Below are 23419 nucleotides of genomic sequence, written 5' to 3' on the forward strand. Positions count from 1 at the left end.
TCCCGTTCTAACTGTTGCTTCCTGACCTGCATACAAATTTCTCAAGAGGCAGATCAGGTGGTCTGGTATTCCCATCTCTTTCAGAATTTTCCACAGTTGATTGTGATCCACACAGTCAAAGGCTTTGGCATAGTCAATAAAGCAGAAATAATATTTTTCTGAAACTCTCTTCTTTTTTCCATGATCCAGCGGATGTTGGCAATTTGATCTCTGGTTCCTCTGCCTTTTCTAAAACCAGCTTGAACATCTGGAAGTTCACGGTTCATGTATTGCTGAAGCCTGGCTTGGAGAATTTTGAGCATTACTTTACTAGCATGTGAGATGAGTGCAATTGTGCAGTAGTTTGAGCATTCTTTGGCATTGCCTTTCTTTGGGATTGGAATGAAAACTGACCTTTTCCAGTCCTGTGGCCACTGCTGAGTTTTCCAAATTTGCTGGCATATTGAGTGCAGCACTTTCACAGCATCATCTTTCAGCATTTGAAGTAGCTCAACTGGAATTCCATCACCTCCACTAGCTTTGTTCGTAGTGATGCTTTCTAAGGCCCACTTGACTTCACATTCCAGGATGTCTGGCTCTAGGGTCAGTGATCACACCATCGTGATTATCTTGGTCATGAAGATCTTTTTTGTACAGTTCCTCTGTGTATTCTTGTCATCTCTTCTTAATATCTTCTGCTTCTGTTAGGTCCATACCATTTCTGTCCTTTATCAAGCCCATCTTCGCATGAAATGTTCCCTTGGTATCTCTGATTTTCTTGAAGAGATCTCTAGTCTTTCCCATTCTCTTGTTTTCCTCTATTTCTTTGCATTGATTGCTGAAGAAGGCTTTCTTATCTCTTCTTGCTATTCTTTGGAACTCTGCATTCAGATGTTTATATCTTTCCTTTTCTCCTTTGCTGTTCACTTCTCTTCTTTTCACAGCTATTTGTAAGGCCTCCCCAGACAGCCATTTTGCTTTTTTGCATTTCTTTTCCATGGGGATGGTCTTGATCCCTGTCTCCTGTACAATGTCACAAACCTCATTCCATAGTTCATCACGCACTCTATCTATCAGATCTACTTCCTTAAATCTATTTCTCACTTCCACTGTATAATCGTAAGGGATTTGATTTAGGTCATACCTGAATGGTCTAGTGGTTTTCCCTACTTTCTTCAATTTAAGTCTGAATTTGGCAATAAGGAGTTCATGGTCTGAGCCACAGTCAGCTCCTGGTCTTGTTTTTGCTGACTGTATAGAACTTCTCCATCTTTGGCTGCAAAGAATATAATCAGTCTGATTCCAGTGTTGACCATCTGGTGATGTCCATGTATCGAGTCTTCTCTTGTGTTGTTGGAAGAGGGTGTTTGTTATGACCAGTGCATTTTCTTGGCAAAACTCTATTAGTCTTTGCCCTGCTTCTTCCATATTCCAAGGGCAAATTTGCCTGTTACTCCAGGTGTTTCTTGACTTCCTACTTTTGCATTCCAGTCCCCTATAATGAAAAGGACATCGTTTTTGGGTGTTAGTTCTAAAAGGTCTTGTAGGTCTTCATAGAACCTTTCAACTTCAGCTTCTTCAGCATTACTGGTTGAGGCATAGACTTGGATTACTGTGATATTGAATGGTTTGCCTTGGAAACGAACAGAGATCATTCTGTCGTTTTTGAGATTGCATCCAAGTACTGCATTTCGGACTCTTTTGTTGACCATGATGGCTACTCCATTTCTTCTGAGGGATTCCTGCCCGCAGTAGTAGATATAATGGTCATCTGAGTTAAAGTCACCCATTCCAGTCCATTTTAGTTCGCTGATTCCTAGAATGTCGACATTCACTCTTGCCATCTCTTTTTTGACCACTTCCAATTTGCCTTGATTCATAGACCTGACATTCCAGGTTCCTATGCAATATTGCTCTTTACAGCATCGGACCTTGCTTCTATCACCAGTCACATCCACATTGTTTTTGCTTTGGCTCCATCCCTTCATTCTTTCTGGAATTATTTCTCTACTGATCTCCAGTAGCATATTGGGCACCTACAGACCTGGGGAGTTCCTCTTTCAGTATCCTATCATTTTGCCTTTTCATACTGTTCATGGGGTTCTCAAGGCAAGAATACTGAAGTGGTTTGCCAGTCCCTTCTCCAGTGGACCATATTATGTCACATCTCTCCACCATGACCTTCCCATCTTGGGTTGCCCCACAGGCATGGCTTAGTTTCATTGAGTTATACAAAGCTGTGGTCCTAGTGTGATTAGATTGACTAGTTTTCTGTGAGTATGGTTTCAGTGTGTCTGCCCTCTGATGCCCTCTTGCAACACCTACCGTCTTACTTGGGTTTCTCTTACCTTGGGCGTGGGGTATCTCTTCACGGCTGCTCCAGCAAAGCGCAGCCGCTGCTCCTAACCTTGGACAAGGGGTATCTCCTCACCACCGCCCTTACTGACCTTCAATGTGGGGTAGCTCCTCTAGGCCCTCCTGCGCCCGCGCAGCCACGGCTCTTTGGGCATGGGGTATAGTTTGGCTTTTTTGTATATAACTCTTTATTCTACCAGGAATAAAGTTGCCTGCAGTGCAGGAGACTTCAGAGACTCAAGTTTGATTCCTGGGTTGGGAAGATATCTTGGAGAAGGGCATGGCAACCCACACCAGCATTCTTGCCTGGAATATGCAACAGATAACACTGGAATCATGATAATTCTCTTATATATAAACAGCGTAGGACTAGATTTTGGTGAATTTTTATTTTGAAGTCTGATAGTGTATACCTTTTAACTGGAGAGCTCAATCCATTTGCAATCACTATAAGTCACCTACATCTAAATATTTAGGTTGTGAACTTTCAAAGATGTGAACATGTGTTCCATCAGCGTTGGATGAGATTGAAATTGCAGCTTGCCCTGCATCTATTGCTGATGATTCTTCAGCTCTACCATCTTCCTCCTCCTCTCCTTCCTCCAGGTAGTAACTCTTGCCTGTTCACTTGATGCCAGCCCTTGTATGACAGTTGTTGAGCTGTCATACTGTACTTTTCAAGGTATTGTACCATAAGATTAAAAATGTTTTATTTTTGTGTTTGTTTTTTACGTATTATTTTTGTGAGAAATTTTATAAACTTACAGTACAGTACTATATAGCCCACTGTGATAGTTGGGTGAAAACTGAAAGTTGCTCAGTCGTGTCTAACTCTTTGCGACCCCATGGACTATACAGCCCCATAAAATTCTCCAGTGGGTAGCCTTTCTCTTCTCCAGGGGATCTTCCCAACCTAGCAATTGAACCTAGGTCTCCCACATTGCAGGCGGATTCTTTACCAGCTGGGCCACAGGGGAAGCCCAAGAATACTGGAGTGGATAGCCTCACTTCTCCAGGGGATGTTCCCAACCCAGGAATCAAACCGGGGGCTTCTGCATTACAGGTGGATTCTTTACCAACTGAGCTACCTTTAACAAGGGAAGACTAATTCTGTTGGACTTACAAACAAGTAGGACTTTACAAACGTTCTCGGACTGGAACTTTGGTATGTAGGGGACTTACTGTATGTTGTACTTAGTCACTCAGTCATGTCAGTGTGTTCAACTCTTTGCAACCTCATGGACTAGCCCACCAGGCTCCTCTGTCCATGGGGATTCCTCAGGCAAGAATACTGGAGTAGGTTGCCATGCCTTCCTCCAGGAGATCTTCCCAACTCAAGGATTGAACCCAGGTCTCCCACACTGTGGGTGGATTCTTTCCCATCTGAGCCACCTGGGAGGCCCAAGAATACTAGAGTGGGTAGCCTATCCCTTCTCCAGGGGATCTTCCCAACCCAGGAATCGTGTCTTGCATTGCAGGTGGATTCTTTACCCGCTGATCTCTGTTGGACTTATGAACAAGTAGGACTTACCAACACTCTCAGACTGGAACTCTTTTGTATATAGGGGACTTACTGTATATTAACTGATAAAATTGACCTTATTTCTGCCATCTCATTCTTTGTACCTTCTATTTGTCATACTTTCAATTAAATGTGTTCTTCTTTCATTTTTTTCCTCTGTGATTTCAAAGATACACATTGCTTTTTATTGGTTACTCTTGAAATCTGAATGCATGCTTGAGGAAGTTGAAGTTAATTAATATCTTCATGTTCCTCCTAAACAGTACAAAGCTTAGAAATGCTTTGAATTCATTCACCCTCCTACTCTGTTGTTCAGCCTTTTAGGGTTGTGTGTGTGTGTCTGTATGTTTTCTTGTGTATATGTTAGGGTAGAATTGTGTAGTAACACAAATCAACATATTACATTTTTATATAGTCAATGTTTAAAACTTCTATTTTTCTCTTTTTATCTCACACTTTACTTCTTGAATCAGTTTCTTACAGTACATTGTTTAGAAGTTCCCTTTGGTAATAGTCTTGTGATAAAGTTTCTCAGTGCTTTTTTTTTTTAAGCATGTATTTTATTTTTAATCTGAAAATATGGTTTATTTCTCTCGTTCTTGCAAGGTAGTTTCAATAAACGTATCATTGTCTCACAGCTGTATCTCTTCTGGCTTTCTTTATAGCTATTGGGAGGTCCTCTTGTCTAATGTTTGTTCCTTTATTAGTAATCTCTCCTTTACCTAGCTACTTTTTATATCTTCCTTTGATGTTGGCTTCTTCATCGTAGTTATTTAATTTTTCTTTTTACTTGCTGCTCTCTGTGTTTCCTACATCTGAAGATTCCTGTCTGTTGGAGGTCTCCTGGTCTTTTCATTATTTCCTTCTGGAACTATGATTAAACAAACATTTGTTAGCCCTCATTTTATCCTCCAAGTATTTTAACATCACTTGTATTATGTTTGTCTCCTTGTTGCTATGCTTTTTTCTGTATAATTTCTTCAGAACTTTATTCTGGGCCACTAAGTCTTTTCAGCTGTATCTATTCTGCTATTTAGGCCTTTTATTGAACTTTAAATTTAAATTTGTGGTTGTTGGGGGTTGGGGTTTTTCTGTTTGTTTGTTTGTTTGTTTAATTATTGGCCTAGTGAATTCACAGTCTCTTACTCATTTTTCTCTTTGGCTCCATTTTTATTTCCTTAAATGTATTACTTATTTTAATTTTGATTTCAGTGTATAGATCTTTATGGTGCTAGCTCTGTTGTTTGTTGATCTTGCATATGATAGCTTGTTTCCTTGAATGTTTTATTGGTATTCCCTCTTTGAGACTTCCATAAGACATGAGTTGAAAAACTATTTGTCCTCAGAGGATTTGCTTCTGCCATGTGTCTGAAAGCACTTCAACTTCAGACTTTAATCCACTTTATAGAAAGATGCTCCCCTGAGGGTCTTTGAACCTTGCACATAGTGTGTAATCTGACATAAACACAGATATGGTCAACCAGTGGCTTCAAAATATCAAGAGGGGCTCCCTTTTTAACATCGTTACACAGAACAAAGGTGTTCATTAACTAGAATTTGTCTTCTAGTCCCTTGCTCTTTGGACCAGCAACGGGAGCATCACCTTGGAACTTGTTAAAATGCAGAATCTTAGGTCATACCAAACCTATTAAGAATCTGCATTTTAATAAGATCTTCCCCAGGTAGTTATATGCACGTTTAAAAATCTTCCAAATCACTCTCTTTACTCAGTGCGTGACCCTTCCTGGGTTCTGGCCTCTAGTAGGCTTTTTATTTTGCTTGGGTTCAAAAGACTGTGCTCTCCCAGCTGTCCTGAGACCTCTGTACACTAAACTCTAGGGGAGAAAGACTCAGGTTATATACCAGCTTAACTGTTTATCTTACAGGAATGCTTTGATACTCTTAATCATTATTTCCTTTCTTAACATTTCTTTCTCGGATTTAGAAATTTTTGTGTGTGTGTGTATATATATACACACAAATACACACACATATATATATATATATATTTTTTTTTTTTAACTTTTTTGGATGATTTTGGCTGTAGGGTTTGGGCATCTCTATCAAATTGCTAGAACAGAAGTTTTGAAAAGTAGTTTTTGTTTTTTAGTGACAATTTACTCTTTTCCCTTTGCTTTTATTAGTTCTCTTAGAAAGTCATCTTCTTGCCTGTAATGTTCTTATAGACACAATTGTAAATAGGCTTTGGATAAGGCCAAAGCATCCCTTGAAAAAGAAGATGTGAGCTTTATGGTGAATTTCCTCATTTCTGTAAAGGAGCCCAGTGTCCTGTCTAATCATGTACTGTGCAAAAATTAGAGTTCTTTTCCTCTGCATTTTGTCACACATCTACCTGATACAAAAATGGTTCTGTTTATGGTTCCGTGTCTGAGAGCACCTTGAGAAATCTGATCTTTTGGCTTTTCCTTGTAACCCTTACAGGCGGGTCACTGCACTGTCCACATTACGGTCTCAGGGAATGGAAAAAGAAATCCAGGGCAATTGATTTGTTGCAAAATTGAGGTGGCCTAAAATTTGCACATGTTTTTCCTAACCCAGCCCACTGGCCACAACTTGGACATGTGGCTGCTTGGCCACAGGGAAGGCTGGGATATGTGACCCCTAAGTGGGTGGCCTGTTGCTCAGCTTGATCACAGACAGTGGGAGTGGGCATTCTGGAACTCATTGGAAGGGTAGAAAGCAGCTTGGCTGCTGGACACACTGCACAGACTCTACCACATCTGCCCAGTGTCACTTTTCCAGACAATGATCATGTTCATGCTAAACAGAATTATTATAAATGGCAATTATACTCATACAAATAAGTTGACATTTTTTCCAGCTCCTAACACAGTGCCTGGCACATTGGCACCTAAGGCATAATATTACTTTTATTATTTACTGTCATATATCTGCATCATTTAAGAAGCAAAATTTTAGCTTCAGATTTTGTCTGTGTTATACTTGATAGCCAGGGATTTTGTGCCATTTTTATTTTTGCATAAATGCTTATGACTTTCTAGAAAATTTGAAACATACCATACACTTACCAACGGAGAAGGCAATGGCACCCCACTCCAGTACTCTTGCCTGGAAAATCCCATGGATGGAGGAGCCTGGTAGGCTGCAGTCCATGGGGTCGCTAAGAGTCAGACACGACTGAGCAACTTCCCTTTCACTTTTCACCTTCATGCATTGGACAAGGAAATGGCAACCCACTCCAGTGTTCTTGCCTGGAGAATCCCAGGGACGGGGGAGCCTGGTAGGCTTCCATCTATGGGGTCGCACAGAGTCGGACATGACTGAAGTGACTCAGCAGCAGCAGCAGCAGCATACACTTAGCAAAAACAAGACCTGGAGCTGACTGTGGTTCAGTTCATGAGCTCCTTATTTCAAAGTGTGTTAAGTCACTCATTTGTGTCCAAATCTTTGTGACCCCATGAACTGTAGTACACCAGGCTCTTCTGTCCATGGAATTCTCCAGATAAGAATATTGGAGTGGGTTGCCATTTCCTTCCCTACCTTATTGCAAATTCAGACTTCAATTGAAGAAAGTAGGGAAAATCACTAGACCATTCAGATGACCTAAATAAAATCCTTGTGCTTATACAGTGGAGGTGACAATTAGGCTCAAGAGATTAGATGTTGAGGTAGACCCATTGCCTTCAGAACAGAGGTTTGTAACATTGTAGAGGAGGCAGTGAACAAAACCATCCCAAGAAAAAGAAATGCAGGAAGGCAAAATGGTTGTCTGAGGAGGCTTTACAAATAGCTGCAGAAAGGAGAAGTGAAAGGCAAGGGAAAGATACATCCAACAGAATGCACAGTTCCAGAGAATAGCAAGGAGAGATAAGAAGGCATTCTTCAATGAATAATTCAAAGAAATAGAGGGAAACCATAGAATGGGAAAGACTAGAGATCTCTTCAAGAAAATTCGAGATACCAAGGGAACATTTCTTACAAGGATGGAAGTGATAAAAGAAATGGTAAAGAACTATTAATAACAGAAGCAGAAGAGATTAAGAAGTGATGGAAAGAATACACAGAAGAACTATATAAGAAAATTATTACTGACCGAGATAACCATATGGTAGAGTCACTCACCTAGAGCCAGGCACTCTGCAGTGAAATCAAGCGGGCCTAAGAAGCATCACTACAAACAAGCTAGTGGAGGTGACACAATTCCAGCTGAGGCATTTCAAATCCTGAAACACGATGCTGTAAACGTGCTGCACGCAATATGCCAGCAAATTTGGAAAACTCAGCAGTGGCCACGGGACTGGCAAAGATCAGTTTTCATTCCAATCCCAGAGAAGGGCAATGCCAAAGAACGCTCAAACTACTATATGTTTGCTCTGATTTCACATGCTAGCAAGGTAATGCTCAAAATCCTTCAAGTTAAGCTTCAGCAGTACATAAACCAAGAACTTCCAGATGTATACGCTGGGTTTTGAAGAAGCAGAGGAACCACAGATCAAATTGCCAACATTCGTTAAATCATGGAAAAAGCAAGGGAATTCCAGAAAAACATCTACTTATACTTGATTGACAACACTACAGCCTGTGACTCGATCACAACAAACTGTGAGGAATTCTCTAGCTTGTTTATGTCCATGTACACATTATACATGTGAGATATCTCTAATTCTAAAAGGTATTATTAGAATTGGAGTTACAAAGAGCTCTATTTAAAAAAAAAAAAAAAAAAAAAGAATTCCTAGTACTACCAGACTGAAAACCACAATCACAGAAAACTAACCAATCTAATCATGTGGACCACAGCCTTGTCTAACTCAATGAAACTATGAGCCATGCCGTGTAGGACCACCCAGGACAGATAGGTCATGGTGGAGAGTTCTGACAAAATGTGGTCCACTGAACAAGGAAATGGCAAACCACTTCAGTATTCCTGCCTTGAGACTCCCATCCATGAACAGTATGAAAGGCAAAAGGATAGGACACTGAAAGATGAACTCCCCAGGTTGGTAGGTGCCCAATATGCTTCTAGAGATCAGCAGAGAAATAACTTCAGAAAGAATGAAGAGATGGAGCCAAAGCAAAGACAACACCTGGTTGTGGATGTGACTGGTGATGGAAGAAAGATCCGATGCTGTAAAGAGTAATATTGCATAGGAACCTGGAATCAAGGCATAGGTCCATGAATCAAGGCAAATTTAAGGTGGTCAAACAGGAGATGGCAAGAGTGAACATTAACATTTTAGGAATCAGTGGACTAAAATGGGCTGGAATGGGTGAATTTAACTCAGGTGACCTGAGTTAAATTATATACTGTGGGCAAGAATCCTGTAGAAGAAATGGAGTAGCCATCATAGTCAACAAAAGAGTCCGAAGTGCAGTACTTGAATGCAATCTCAAAAGCGACAGAATGATCTTGGTTCTTTTCCAAGGCAAACCATTCAATAGCATGGTAATCCAAGTCTATGCCCTAACCAGTAATCTGAAGAAGCTGAACAGTTCTATAAGGACCTACAAGACCTACTAGAACTAACAAACACCCAAAAAAGATGTCCTTTTCATTATAGGAGACTGGAATGCAAAAGTAGGAAGTTAAGAAACACCTGGAGTAACAGGCAAGTTTGGCCTTGGAGTACAGAGTGAAGCAGGGCAAAGACTAATAGAGTTCTGCCAAGAGAATGCACTGGTCATAGCAAACACCCTCTTCCAACAACACAAGAGAAGACTCTACACATATACATCACCAGATGGTCAATACTGAAGTCAGACTGATTATATTCTTTGCAGCCAAAGGTGGAGAAGCTCTATACAGTCAGCAAAAACACAACCAGGAGCTGACTGTGGCTCAGATCATGAAGTCCTTATTGCCAAAATCAGACTGAAATTGAAGAAAGTGGGGGAAACCACTAGACCATTCAGGTATGACCTAAATCAAATCCCTTACAATTATACAGTGGAAGTAAGAAATAGATTTAAGGGACTAAATCTGACAGACACAGTGCCTGATGAACTGTGGACAGAGGTTCATGACCTTGTACAGGAGACAAGGATCAAGACCATCACCAAGAAAAAGAAATGCAAAAAAGCAAAATGGCTGTCTGAGGAGGCCTTACAAATACCTGTGAAAAGAAGAGAAGCCAAAAGCAAAGGAGAAAAGGAAAGATATGCCCATCTGAATGCAGAGTTCCAAAGAATACAAAGGAGAGATAAGAAAGGCTTCCTCAGCGATCAGTGCAAAGAAATAGAGGAAAACAATAGAATGGGAAACACTAGAGATCTCTTCAAGAAAATGAGAGATACCAAGGGAACATTTCATGCAAAGATGGGCTCGATAAAGATTAGAAATGGTATGGACCTAACAGAAGCAGAAGATATTAAGAAGAAGTGGCAAGAATACACAGAAGACCTATACAAAAAAGATCTTCATGACCCAGATAATCACGATGGTGTGATTACTCACCTAGAGCCAGACATCCTGGAATGCGAAGTCAAGTGGGCCTTAGGAAGCATCACTTATGAACAAAGCTGGTGGAGGTGAAGGAATTCCAGTGGAGCTATTTCAAATCCTAAAAGATGATGCTGTGGAAGTGCTACACTCAATATGCCAGCAAATTTGGAAAACTCAGCAGTGGCCACAGGACTGGAAAAGGTCAGTTTTCATTCCAGTCCCAAAGAAAGGCAATGCCAAAGAATGCTCAAACTACTGCACAATTTCCCTCATCTCACATGCTAGTAAAGTAATGCTCAAAATTCTCCAAGCCGGGTTTCAGCAATACATGAATCGTGAACTTCCAGATGTTCAAGCTGGTTTTAGAAAAGGCAGAGGAACCAGAGATCAAATTGCTAACATCCATTGGATCATCAAAAAAGCAAGAGAGTTCCAGAACACTTCTGCTTTATTGACTGTGCCAGTGCCTTTGACTGTGTGGATCACCACAAACTGGAAAATTCTGAAAGAGATGGGAATACCAGACCATCTGACCTGCCTCTTGAGAAATCTGTATGCAGGTCAGGCAGCAACAGTTAAAACTGGACCTAGAAAACAGACTGGTTCCAAATAGGAAAAGGAGTATCTCAGAGCTGTATATTGTCAGCCTGTTTATTTAACTTCTCTGCAGAGTACATCATGAGAAACGCTGGGCTGGATGAAACAGAAGCTGGAATCAATATTGCCAGGAGAAATATCAATAACCTCAGATATGCAGATGACACCACCCTTATGGCAGAAAGTGAAGAAGAACTAAAGAGCCTCTTGATGAAAATGAAAGAGGAGAGGGGGAAAGTTGGCTTAAAGCTCAGCATTCAGAAAACTAAGATCACGGCATCTGGTCTGTCACTCATGGCAAATAGATGGGGAAACAGCAGACTTTATTTTTAGGGGCTCCAATATCACTGCATATGGTGACTGCAGCCAAGAAATTAAAAAGACACTCCTTTAAAGAAAAGTTATAACCAGTCTAGACAACTTATTAAAAAGCAGAGACATTACTTTCCAAAAAAGGTCCATCTAGTCACGGCTATGGTTTTTCCAGTAGTCATGTATGGATGTGAGAGTTGGAATATAAAGAGAACTGAGCACCGAAGAATTGATGCTTTTGAACTGTGGTGTTGGAGAAGACTCTTGAGAGTCCCTTGGACTGCAAGAAGATCCAACCAGTCCATTCTAAAGGAAATCAGTTCTTAATATTCATTGGAAGGACTGATGCTGAAGCTGAAACTCCAATATTTTGGCCACTTGATGCAAAGATCTGATTGATTTGAAAAGACCATGATGCTGGGAAAGACTGAAAGCAGGAGGAGAAGGGTACAACAGAGGATGAGGTGGTTGGATAGCACCACCAACTCAATGGACGTGAGTTTGAGGGAACACCGGGAGTTGGTGATGGACAAGGAGGCCTGGCGTGCTACAGTCCATGGGGTCGCAAAGAGTCAGACAAGACTGAGCAACTGAACTCAACTGAGTACTGCCAGTCCATCATAACTGTCTCTTCAGAGTGCAATATGCAGGTAAAGAAGCAATAGTTAGAACCAGACATGCAACAATGGACTAGTTCAAAATCAGGAGTGAAGTATGTCAAGGCTGTATATTGTCACTCTACATATTTAACTTATATGCCAATTACATCATGTGAAATGCTGGATTGAATAATAAGTCATAAGCTGGAATCAAGGTTGCTGGGAGAAATGTAAACAACCTCAGATATGCAGATAATACCTTTCTAATGGTAGAAAGCAAAGAGAAACTAAAGAGCCTCTTGATGAGGGTGAAAGAGGAGAGTGAAAAAGCTGGCTTAAAACTCAACATTCAAAAAAAAAGATCATAGCATCCAGTCCCATCATTTCATAGCAAATAGATGAAGAAAAAGTGGAAACAGTGACATTTTATTTTCTTGGGTTCCATGATCACTGTAGACGGTGACTGCAGGCACAAAATTAAAGGCACTTACTCCTTGGAAGAAGAGCTGTGACAAACCTGGATAGCGTATTAAAAAGTGGAGACGTCACTTTGCCAACAAAGGCATGTATAGTCAAAGTTATGGTTTTCCATTAGTCATGATGGATGTGACAGTTGGACCATAAAAAAGGCTGAGCTCCAAAGAATTAGTGCTTGCAAATTGTGGTGCTGGAGGACTCTTGAGAGTTCCTTGGCCTGCAAGAAGATCAAACCAGTCCATCCTAAAAGAAATCAACCCTGAATATTCATTGGAAGGACTGATGCACTTCTGTGTCTGAAGGTGTATTCTTGATGTTTCCACAGATGGAGATGTATTCCATGTCCACCTACCCCTCCACCATCTTATTCTCACTATATTTATTTTCTTATTTGTTGAATTTTATGGGCCCTTTCATTGAGGAAGAAGACTAATTTTAATTTGCATTACAGTTGGTCATTCAGAGAGTCAGCAATGTTGTCAGTCACTGAGATCCATGCAGTGGATATGCAGAGTGTATTATTTTGAAATTGTTAATGTAGTTTGTGATGTTAACTTTTTGTAGTCTTGCAGACAAGTCATGTAAATTCCAAATTGGCTGTGGAAGGTATATACGTATACACAAACAGACACACACACACATACATACATACAGATAGTTGTATGTGTGTATATTTGCGTGTGTGTGTGTGTGTGTGTGTGTGTATATATACAATTTTTTAAAGCAGGGGTAGGATAATGTAGTGATTGTTAGAAAATGAATAAAATATGTGTAATGAAAGAAAATTCTAATTATTTGTAATACTACCAGGAGCTTCTAGATAATTCTATAATAATAGATACAATTTGTCACTATACTAGGTGCTTTGAATGAATTGCCCTATTTAGTCATCTCATGAGATAGGTACTATTATCTTCAATTTAGAGAGGGAAGAAATGGATTTTAAAAGGGAAAATAACTTGACAAGGATCAAACAACTAGTAAGCAGTTAGTTTCCTATTACTGGTATAATGAAATACCACACACTCAGTGGCTTAAAAAGCCTTAACAGTTCTGGAGGTGAGGAATCTGAAATGGGCCTCTCTGTGTGTAAACCAAGGTGATAGGGTTGTGTTTCTTCTGGAAGCTCCTGGGGAGAATCCGTTTCCTCCCTCTTCCAACTCCCAGAGGCTGCCCAATTTCCTTGTCTTGGTGGCCCTTTCCTTCAGGTCTGTCTCCCACTGCCCCCTCTCTGGTTCTCTTTTCTAATTCTCTCTTCCCCTTTTAAGGACCCTTGTGATTAAAGTAGACCCACTCAGATCGTTCAGGACAGTCTCCCTAGATCAGGGTCATCTGATTAGCAATCTCAATTCCATCTGCTACCTAATTCTCTTCCAGCATCTGACCTAACCCACACAAAGATTCTGAATATTAGGTTCTCACCCTATTTCAGGGCATTGAAGTGCTGCCACAGTGGTGTGACTGGAACTAGTACCCACCTCTGTCTCTAAAGCCATTCCTTCACAGACTTGAAACCACCCCCCCCATCCCAGAGGTTGATTTTCAGAGTGGTTTTGCCCTCATTGAAGATTATCTCAATAAGGGTTGGATAACTTCCATAATACTGAAAACTTTTGTTGTTGGGGTTCAGTCGCTCAGTCATGTCCATCTCTTTACAATCCGTGGACTGCAGCACACCAGGCCTCCCTGTCCATTACCAACTCCTGGAGTTTACTCAAACTCATGTCCATTGAGTCGGTGATGCCATCCAACCATCTCATCCTCTGTCGTCCCCTTCTCCAGCCCCTAGTCTGTCCCAGCATCAGGGTCTTTTCCAATGAGTCACTTCCTCCCATCAGGTGGCCAAACTGTTGGACCTTCAGCTTCAGCATCAGTCCTTCCAATGAATATTCTGAAAACTTACCTTTCTCATTGTAACATAGAAAGTGATCACATTTATACATTGCAGGTGCCCAGTGGGTTGCTTGGTGGTAAACAATCTACCTGCCAATGCAGGAGACATGGGTTTGATCCCTGAGTTGGGAAGACCCCCTGGAGAAGGGAATGGCAACCCATTCCAGTATTCTTGCCTGCAGAATCCCATAGACATAGGAGCCTGGCAGACTCCACTCTATGGGTCACAAGAGTCAGACATGACTTAATGACTAAAGCAACAGCAACAACAGGTGCCTGGTACATTTAAAAATGTTTAATTTACAGAAAAAGAGGACCAGTATTAGAATTTAAGAGTCCTAAATACAATTCCTTGTGACATCTTGAAATTTAAATACTAAGTAGTATCATTTAAAAGTTCCTACTACTTAGTGACTCTTAGTGACCTGATTCTTGGTATTTTGGGCATTGTTTCAAATAGGAATCATTATTTTATATATGTTTTTACAATTTTAGCTTATTTCACAGCTCTTCTTTTCAAATTGATAGCATCGGTTGCCTCCAAAGAAGGGAACTGGCTGTCTGAAAGATAGGGGCAAAAGGAAGAATTGTCACTACATTTCCTTTTGTACTTTTAAATTTTGATAAATGTGAATGTATAAGGTTAAAACAAGTAATTAAAAGTATTAAATTTTGGAGTAGAATAAATGAACAGCTTCTGTTTTTTCACTGTCTTCCCTCTGCCAGGATCACCCCTTCTGTGTAATTCTTTGAGGAAAATAAGTTCTCAAGGAGGAAAACCTGAACCTAGCAAACAACCTCTTAAGAAGCCAAAGTTACCAGAAGGTCGTTTTGATGCGCCAGAAGATTCCAATTTAGAGAAGGAACCACTGACAAGTGAGTATAGTTAAACTCCTCTCTTAATTTTTGAGGTCTCAAAGAAAGTGTTTCTGTTACTGAGAAAAAAATTAAAGACACATATTATTGTTTATAATTCTTCATTAGCAGTAATAAAGAATATTTCAGCAATGAATAAAATTGCTGTATTGACCATCAATATGTATGGGTTTTAAAAAGAGTTTTACAGGCCCTTGACAGTGATGGAATATGTTTGCTCATGTATTCAATTCCATTATTCACATGAAAAACTATGTGAATTAAGATCTACTTTGATGCAAATAACGGAAACCTATTTAAACAGCCTTAACAGAAGGTAGGGTGTGTTGTTAGTAAGGTGCAGGGAACAGGTTAGGCTCAAGGGCAGTAGTGCTGCTGGCCGTTGAAGGAAAACTGGGACCTCAGGACGAAGCACTGTGGAAACCAGATAGTTTCCCTCCTTCTCTGTCTCTGGTCGGTACTAAGCTGTTTTCTGTCTCCATACTCCCTTCTGAGTACACTGGGCAGAAGGTAACTGCTCCCAGCAGCTACTCAGTTCAAGAGAATAACCAAACTGAGAATACAGTTTCTTAGTCTTCATTTCAAATTTCTTAAGAAGAAAGCTCACTGGCCCAGCTTGCATCTGGTGTCCACAGCTAAGTCAACCAGTGGCCAGGGGCCTGGGTCACAGGTGAAAGAGGTTGTTCTCACTGTAACCATGTGATTTGGGGAAAGAAGTGGAAGTTTGTAGAATAAAGAGGTTTTCTGGAGAGGAACGGAGAAGGCAATGGCACCCCACTCCAGTACTCTTGCCTAGAAAATCCCATGGACGGAGGAGCCTGGAAGGCTGCAGTCCATGGGGTCACTGAGGGTTGGACACGACTGAGCGACTTCGCTTTCACTTTTCACTTTCATGCATTGGAGAAGGAAATGGCAACCCACTCCAGTGTTCTTGCCTGGAGAATCCCAGGGATGGGGGAGCCTGGTGGGCTGCCGTCTGTGCGGTCGCACAGAGTCAGACACTACTGATGCGACTTAGCAGCAGCAGCAGCAGCTAGAGAGGAAGGATGATAGACCAAACATTATTTTGTATTCAGTATGTACAAATTTTGGCTCATGTCTTAAACCTCTGGTTTTTTTTAAAGTACTGCTTTCTTTTCATGCTGTACCCTTTTGTACCTTTGAATTGTGGAAAATGTGCAAATATTAGCTATTCAAAAAGTAGTATTTCATACAGCATAAATGTAAACATGCCACTTTTTAACTTTGGCAAGGTTGCCCTGCTTGTGTGATTTTTCCAGTTTCATGAGTGGTAACCCATCTATATAGTGAATCATCCTAGGTGAGAATATACCAATGGAGGATACAGGGACCTGTGTCTAGAATTCTTTCTAGAATGTAAAACTTTGGGGTTTTGCTCACTCATGAAATATTTCAGTTATGTCACTATACCAAGCACAGTCTAATAAGCAGATCAACCAGCCAAGATGATGGAGACTTCTAAACCTTCAGAAACTTCTTTGAAGGTTTTGCTGCTAAGTCGTTTCAGTCGTGTCCGACTCTGTGCGACCCCATAGATGGCAGCCCACCAGACTCCCCCATCCCTGGGATTCTCCAGACAATAACACTGCAGTGGGTTGCCATTTCCTTCTCCAATGCATGAAAGTGAAAAGTGAAAGTGAAGTCACTCAGTCATGTCCAACTCCTAGCGACCTCATGGACTGCAGCCTTCCAGGCTCCTCTGTCCATGGGATTTTCCAGGCAAGAGTACTGGAGTGGGGTGCCATTGCCTTCTCCGTTGAAGGTTTTACCTAAGCACAAAAATCTGAGAGGAACGATTTCCTTACAGTGTCTCACACAAAAGCAGCAGTCTCAGAAATAGACCCTCACATATATGCTTAAGTAATTCTTGACAAGTGTGCTGAGACCATTCAGTGGGGAAAAGAACAGTCTTTTCAATAAGCGGTACTTGGAAAACTGGATATCCACATGCAAAAGAATGAAATCCTTACCTTATACCATATTCAAAAACTAACTGTAAGTATATTAAAGGCCTAAACTTAAGAGGCAAAACTGTAAAACTCTTAGAAAATTGGAGAAAATCTTTATGTCCTTGGATTTGACAATGATTTCGTGCATGTGACAACAAAAGCACAACCAACAAACAAAATACATGAATAAGACATCATTAAAATTAAGAAATTTTGTTTATCCAAGAACATTATCAAGAAAGTGAAAAAAATAACCTATGGAATGGGGGAAAATATTTGTAAATCATATATCTGAAAAGAATTCATATCCAGAATACAAAAAAATTACAACTCAACAACAAAAACAACCCAATTCAAAAATGGGCAAACAACTCGAACAGACATTCTTCAAAGAAGATACACAGATGACTGACATAGGTTTGAAAAGATGCTCAACGTCACTAATCATTAAGGAAATACAAATCAAAACCACGGGGACACACCATTTCACACCATCTCTGTAGTTTAAGAAAAACTGGAAAATAATAACTGATGGTGACAGTGTGGAGAAATTGGAACCACACGTTTCTGGTAGGAATGTAAAATGATACAACTGATACGGAAAACAGTTTTGCAACTTCCCAAAACGTAAAATACAGAACTACCATGTGACCTTGCAATTTTACTCCTAGATATAAATCCAAAATAATTAAAAACAGAGACTTAAACAGATATCCGCACATCCATGCTATATTCACAATAGCCAAAAGATAGAAACAACTTAGACGTCCATCAATGAATAGATGAACAAAGTGTGTTCTGTACACGTAGTGAAGTACTGTTGAGTCCCAAAAAGGAACGGCATTTTGATATATGCCACAACATGGGTGGACCTTGAAACATTATGCTTAGTGAAACAAGACAGACACAGAAGGACAGATATTATATGATATCACCTATACTAGGTACCCAGAGTATGCAAATTCATAAATTCAGAAGGTAGATTAGAAGTCATCAAGGTTTAGAGGGAAGGGGGAATAGAAAGTTTATTTATGCAAACAAAGACGTTGCAATTGTAGGTGGAGCAGCTCAGGAGGGAGGTGTGACTAAAGGTATAAATGTATAATCATCATCAACACACATGATACTTCAGATAATCTCAGGAAGATATGAGCTCTTCTAGGAATGTTTAGAGGGCTCAGGACAAAGATCTGGCAAATACATACATTTGGGAGTTGAGCAGATACAGAGGAGTTTAAAAAAGAGACCAGGAAGAAGGGTACATAGATTATACTGGGAATGATGAAAAGTTTGGACCATAGTGTTATGGTTATACAGCATTGTGAATATTTAATGTCACTAAATTGTACCCTTATAAATGGTTAAATATATATTAGATACAAAGAAGAAAGCGTATTTCAACAGTTAATCATCTGTCTGACATTGCTAGACATTCATCTTAATTTTTGAGTTACTGAAGTTTATGTTGAAAATACATTACCAAATCCAGCAGATGCTTTGCAGTCTTCATTTTATCTGAACTGTCTACAACCTTTGACAATAACAACTACTACTTACGAAAATCTTCTGTTTTGGTTTTGGTTATGCTGTCTTTAGTTTCTCATTCTACTTCTTTAAACATTTCTTCCTGGTCTCTTTTTTAAACTCCTCTGTATCTGCTCAACTCCCAAATGTATGTATTTGCCAGATCTTTGTCCTGAGCCCTCTAAACATTCCTAGAAGAGCTCATATCTTCCTGAGATTATCTGAAGTATCATGTGTGTTGATGATGATTATACATTTATACCTTTAGTCACACCTCCCTCCTGAGCTGCTCCACCTACAATTGCAACGTCTTTGTTTGCATATTCCAGATATATTTCAAATTAATACATCTAAAACTGAACTCATCCTCTTCTCAGTGTTCCCTTCCACCAGTCCTGCTCCAGTCCTTTTCCTTCTGGATTCCCATTATACCCCATCAACTCAGTCACCAACCCTGAAATCTGGGGATAATCCTTCACTCCTGCCTCTTCCTGTGGCCTGGATCCAATCCCTAACCAAGTCTTTTTGGTTCTACTTTCTTAACATCTCTTAAATTCACCTCCTCTTTTCCATTCTATAGTCATTCAATCCCCAAGTCATGTCCAAGTCTTTGCGACCCCATGGACTGCAGCATGCCAGACATTCCTGTCCTTCACTATCTCCCAGAGTTTGCTCAGTTTCATGTCCATCGAGTCCGTGATACTATCTAACCATCTCATCCTCTGCCACCCTTCTCCTTGTGCCTTCAGTCTTTCCCACCATCAGTGTCTTTTCCAGTGAGTCGACTTTCTCATTGGGTGGCTGAAGTATTGGAGCTTCAGCTTCAGCATCAGTCTTTCCAGTGAATATTCAGGGTTGTTTTCTTTTAGGACTGACTGGTTTTATCTCCTTGGAGTCCAAGGAATCCATCTTATTAATAAAGCCTAATTCTGGCTGTCTCTAGTTCTTTAGGTCTCCTGACAAGTCTGTCTTCTTCCTTGTTGTCTTCTTTCTAATCTAGTCTCACAGCCTCTAGTACATACTTTATGGCTAGCCGCCCTGTCTGATGCAAAGGTGAATAAGGAAAGGAAAATGAAATATGTAGATTACTGTGAACAGGACACTTTGTGGTAACCGACATGAAAGATACACAGAAAAAGGTCAGAGAGAAGTAGACAAAAGAGAGAACATTTGAGCTGAGGTTTAAAGGAACAGTGAAACTGTGATAAGTAGATGGGAGTTGTGGGGGAATGTTTCCAATAAAGAGAAAAAGGAATGCTCAGAAAGAAAGGACTGGGAACATGACACATGAAAGAAGTAGCCAGTGCATAAACTGTATAGTGGATTAATGGAAAATAAAGCTGGAAAAGTAGATTCGGTTCAGATCTGAGAGGACTTGAAGTAAATGGGCTTTTTGCAGTGGACAGTAAGGAATACACTGAATGTTACTGGATGGAGATTGTTTTAATCATCTTAAAGTATAATCTGCATATAATAATATTTACCCATTTAAGTGAAACAGTTCATTAAATATTAGCATGATTACAGTCGTGTAAACAACACAAAGAATAACACAGTTCCACCCCTCAAAGACTCCTATGCCTGTTTATACTCAGTCCCATTCTCACATCCCCCTGGAAACCTTTGATCTCTATCACTAGTTTTGCCTTCTTTTTTTTAGAATTTTAGCCAGATAGTCTTTTGTGTCTGCCTTCTTTTATTTAATATGACTGGGGGTGGTATTCTGTTTTTGAAATACTAATTCAGCTTTCTGTGCAGGTTAGGCTGGAGCCATGAGAGTTAGAAAACAGAGATGAGTTAAAAATCTATTGCTTTCATCTAGAATGAGACTCAGAACATGATTTGGAGTTGATTTTGGACACCCAGCCTCCAGAACTGTAAGAAAATTAATTTCTGTTTCTTTAAACCACCCAGGTTCTGGTATTTTGTTACGTCAGCCCAGGCTGCACTAAGGCACCAGTGAGTCCCAGAGATACAGGAGAGAAAAAGCTTCCACTTGAGAGGCTTTCAAAGGAAGTCAAAGCGAGGAGTTCTTTTAGAAAACAGAATAATGAGGGGGAAGGACAGTTTATTTACAGTGGAGATAGAATTTTAAAATAAATGAATATTTTAAAATTTTCAAGGTAAATTCTGTATCTCCTTTCTTTTGCTTAGAGAGGGACTGCAGGATTTGGGTGATGATTTAGTTTTCTAAAGAGACATACTTCAGGGAGGTTGATTGAGATGATGGAGTAAAAGGACATGGAGCTGAACTTCCCTCACGAACACATCAAAAATACAACTACATATGGAACAGTTTTCACTGGAAACTGGCAGAAAGACTGGTATAATCAAGGCTGTAAGAAAAATCCACATATAATTGGGTTGGAAGGTAAGAAAAGTGATCAACTCAGGACCCATGCCCTTGGGAGAGGACTCACAGGAAATGGGAGGGTACATGATGGAGACATACTCTAGGGACTGAGCTGTGAGAACCACAGATTGGGTGCTCCTGTCCTGGCATCTTACACAGTGGAAGCAAGTCCCCTTGGCTGGTTGCATGGTGACTGGGACTAACAGGAAAGCGGTGGGATACCTGGACTCTGCTTATGAGGAGGGTGCATGCAGGCTTAACCCAGAGGCAGGACAGAGAGAGGTCTGCTCCAGCAGCTGCCAGCTTTCCTGTGACTGCCTCAGTGTGTACCCCAACCCAAGACAGGCCAACTCTCTGGCCCCATTCATACCATGTCATGGTGTGGCCCTGAATCTGGCAGCCACAGCCAGAAAGAAGATTCAGCCATAGGATACAGAGGTGATCCAGTCCCAGCGTGGCTGACACGAGTTGACAACCTGGGCAGACCCCATTTGCTTTAACACCTCCCACTCTGGGGCAAGGAGAGAGGAAAAGACACACTTAAAGGGAACAGAAGCAGCTCATGCCTGACTTTTGGGCTTCAGCTTCAGCAACCTGGGGTCATACGTCACCACCAATAGGGCAGTGACAGCCACCTAGCTGTGGCAAGGGGAGTCCCATCCCACACCTGGCTCCAGCTCTAGCCCCTCCACCACCAGGCCCACCTTCTGCCAAGGAGATAGCTATCCGCACAGCCAGAGGAAAGACGTGACCTGAATCCATGTCAGATTCAGCTCTCCCACCAAAGGCATTCAGCACACACAGTCTGTATAGAGACACTCCCACATAAGAGCACCACTTCGGACAAAATGTTTGATCTAAATTCCTCAAGATAGAGAAAGTTAAGCAAAATTAAAAGGCAGAGAAATTTCTCTCAATAGAGCAGTAGGAAACCCCTGAAAAGAAACTAGTGGAATAAATAAATGACTAAATAAAAAATTCAAAGCATTTGTTAACAAATATGTTAACTGAATTAGGGGAAAGAATATATCTGCATAGCAATATTTTTAATTAGGAACTAGAGAATATAAAAAAACTCCCATCAGAAATGAAGAATTCTTTAGCTGAAGTAAAAAAACACACTGAAAGGAGTGAGTAGCTGGCTAAGTGACACAGAAGAATGCATATGTGGTCTGGAAGATAGAATAATGGACATCACCCAATCAGAACAGCAAAAAGAAAGGCAAATTTTTAAAAATGAAAACAATCCAGGAAATCTTTGGGATAACATATGAGGGGGTTAGAAGGAGAAGAGAGAAAGAGGAGATGAAAAATGTATTTGAGGAAATTATGACTGAAAAATTTCACAGTCTGAAGAAGAAAACAGGTACTGGAAGAGAGTCCCCAAAAGATGAATCCAAACTAATGCTCTCCAAGACATACCATAAATAAAATGGCAAATGTTGAAGAGAGAATTCTGAAGAATGCAAAGGAAAAATTATCATATACAAGGGAATCCCTATAAATCTACACCTAATTTCTCTGCAGAAACTTTACAGACCAGAAGGGAGCAGGAGATATATTCAAAATCCCAAAAGGGAAAACCCATAACCCATGATACTCTTCCCAGCAAGATTATCATTAAAATAGAGGAGTGATGAAGAGCATCTCAGATAAGCAAAAACAGAATTCATCATTACTAAATTTACCCTAAAAGAAATGCTGAAGAGACTTCTCTAAATGGAAAAGCAGTAAATTATAGGGAAGGGGAAATCCTGCTATAAAAGGCAAATGTATAAAAGTCAGGACTAAGGATCACCACTTAAGTAAGTGTGCACACACTCAATCTTCTCCAATTCTTTGTGACCCCATAGACTGTAGCCCACCAGGATCAGGATCCTCTGTTCATGGGATTTTTTTTTTCAGGCAAGAATACTGAACTGGATTGCGATTTCTTTCTCCAGGGGATCTCCCTGACCCAGGGATCAAACCTGCGTCTCGTGCATTTCCTGCATTAGCAGGTGGATGGATTCTTTACCACTGAACCACCAGGGAAGCCTCATACCTATCAATAATTACTTTAAATGTCAAAGGACTAAATAATCTAAAGACATAGTGTGGCTAATTTGATTAAAAATGAGATCCTTCTATATGCTGCCTACAAGAGACTCACTTCAGAACTAAAGACAGAGACTTAATGTGAAAGAATTGAAACAGTTATTTCATGCAAATAAAAATGATAAGAAAGCAGGGGTAGCAATACTCAGATAAAGTAGACTTTAAACAGAGACTGTAACAGCAGATGAAGAAGGGCATTATAATAATGATAAAGGGGTCAATTTAATAAGAGGATATTATCATTAACATATTTACTGCTGATACAGGAACACCTAAACATATAAAGCAAATATTAACAGACAAAAAGGGAGAAATTGATAATAACACAATAATAGTAGGGTACTTTAACACCATATTTACATTAATGGGCAAATCATCCAGATGGAAAATTAGTAGGGAAACACTGGTCTTAAATAATACAACAGACCTCTTGGACTTAAT

At 40.3% G+C, this 23419-nt stretch overlaps 1 protein-coding gene across 2 annotated transcripts in view; it reads left to right on the forward strand.

The window, feature by feature from the left end:
• Window positions 1–23419, forward strand: part of SDHAF4 (succinate dehydrogenase complex assembly factor 4) — a 39619-nt gene that overhangs the window by 6511 nt on the left and 9689 nt on the right. Inside the window, exons 1-2 of one of the 2 annotated variants that reach the window (XM_055534775.1) lie at window positions 14310–14430; window positions 14885–15034. In XM_055534775.1, coding sequence (XP_055390750.1) covers window positions 14406–14430; window positions 14885–15034 — 175 coding nt within the window. In that variant the 5' untranslated portion in view covers window positions 14310–14405. Of the gene's footprint in view, window positions 1–14309; window positions 14431–14884; window positions 15035–23419 lie in introns of those variants that run through there. The other variant, XM_055534774.1, reaches the window with a different exon arrangement.

Source organism: Bubalus kerabau, chromosome 9 (genome assembly GCF_029407905.1).
Source record: "Bubalus kerabau isolate K-KA32 ecotype Philippines breed swamp buffalo chromosome 9, PCC_UOA_SB_1v2, whole genome shotgun sequence".
NCBI lineage: Eukaryota > Metazoa > Chordata > Mammalia > Artiodactyla > Bovidae > Bubalus > Bubalus kerabau.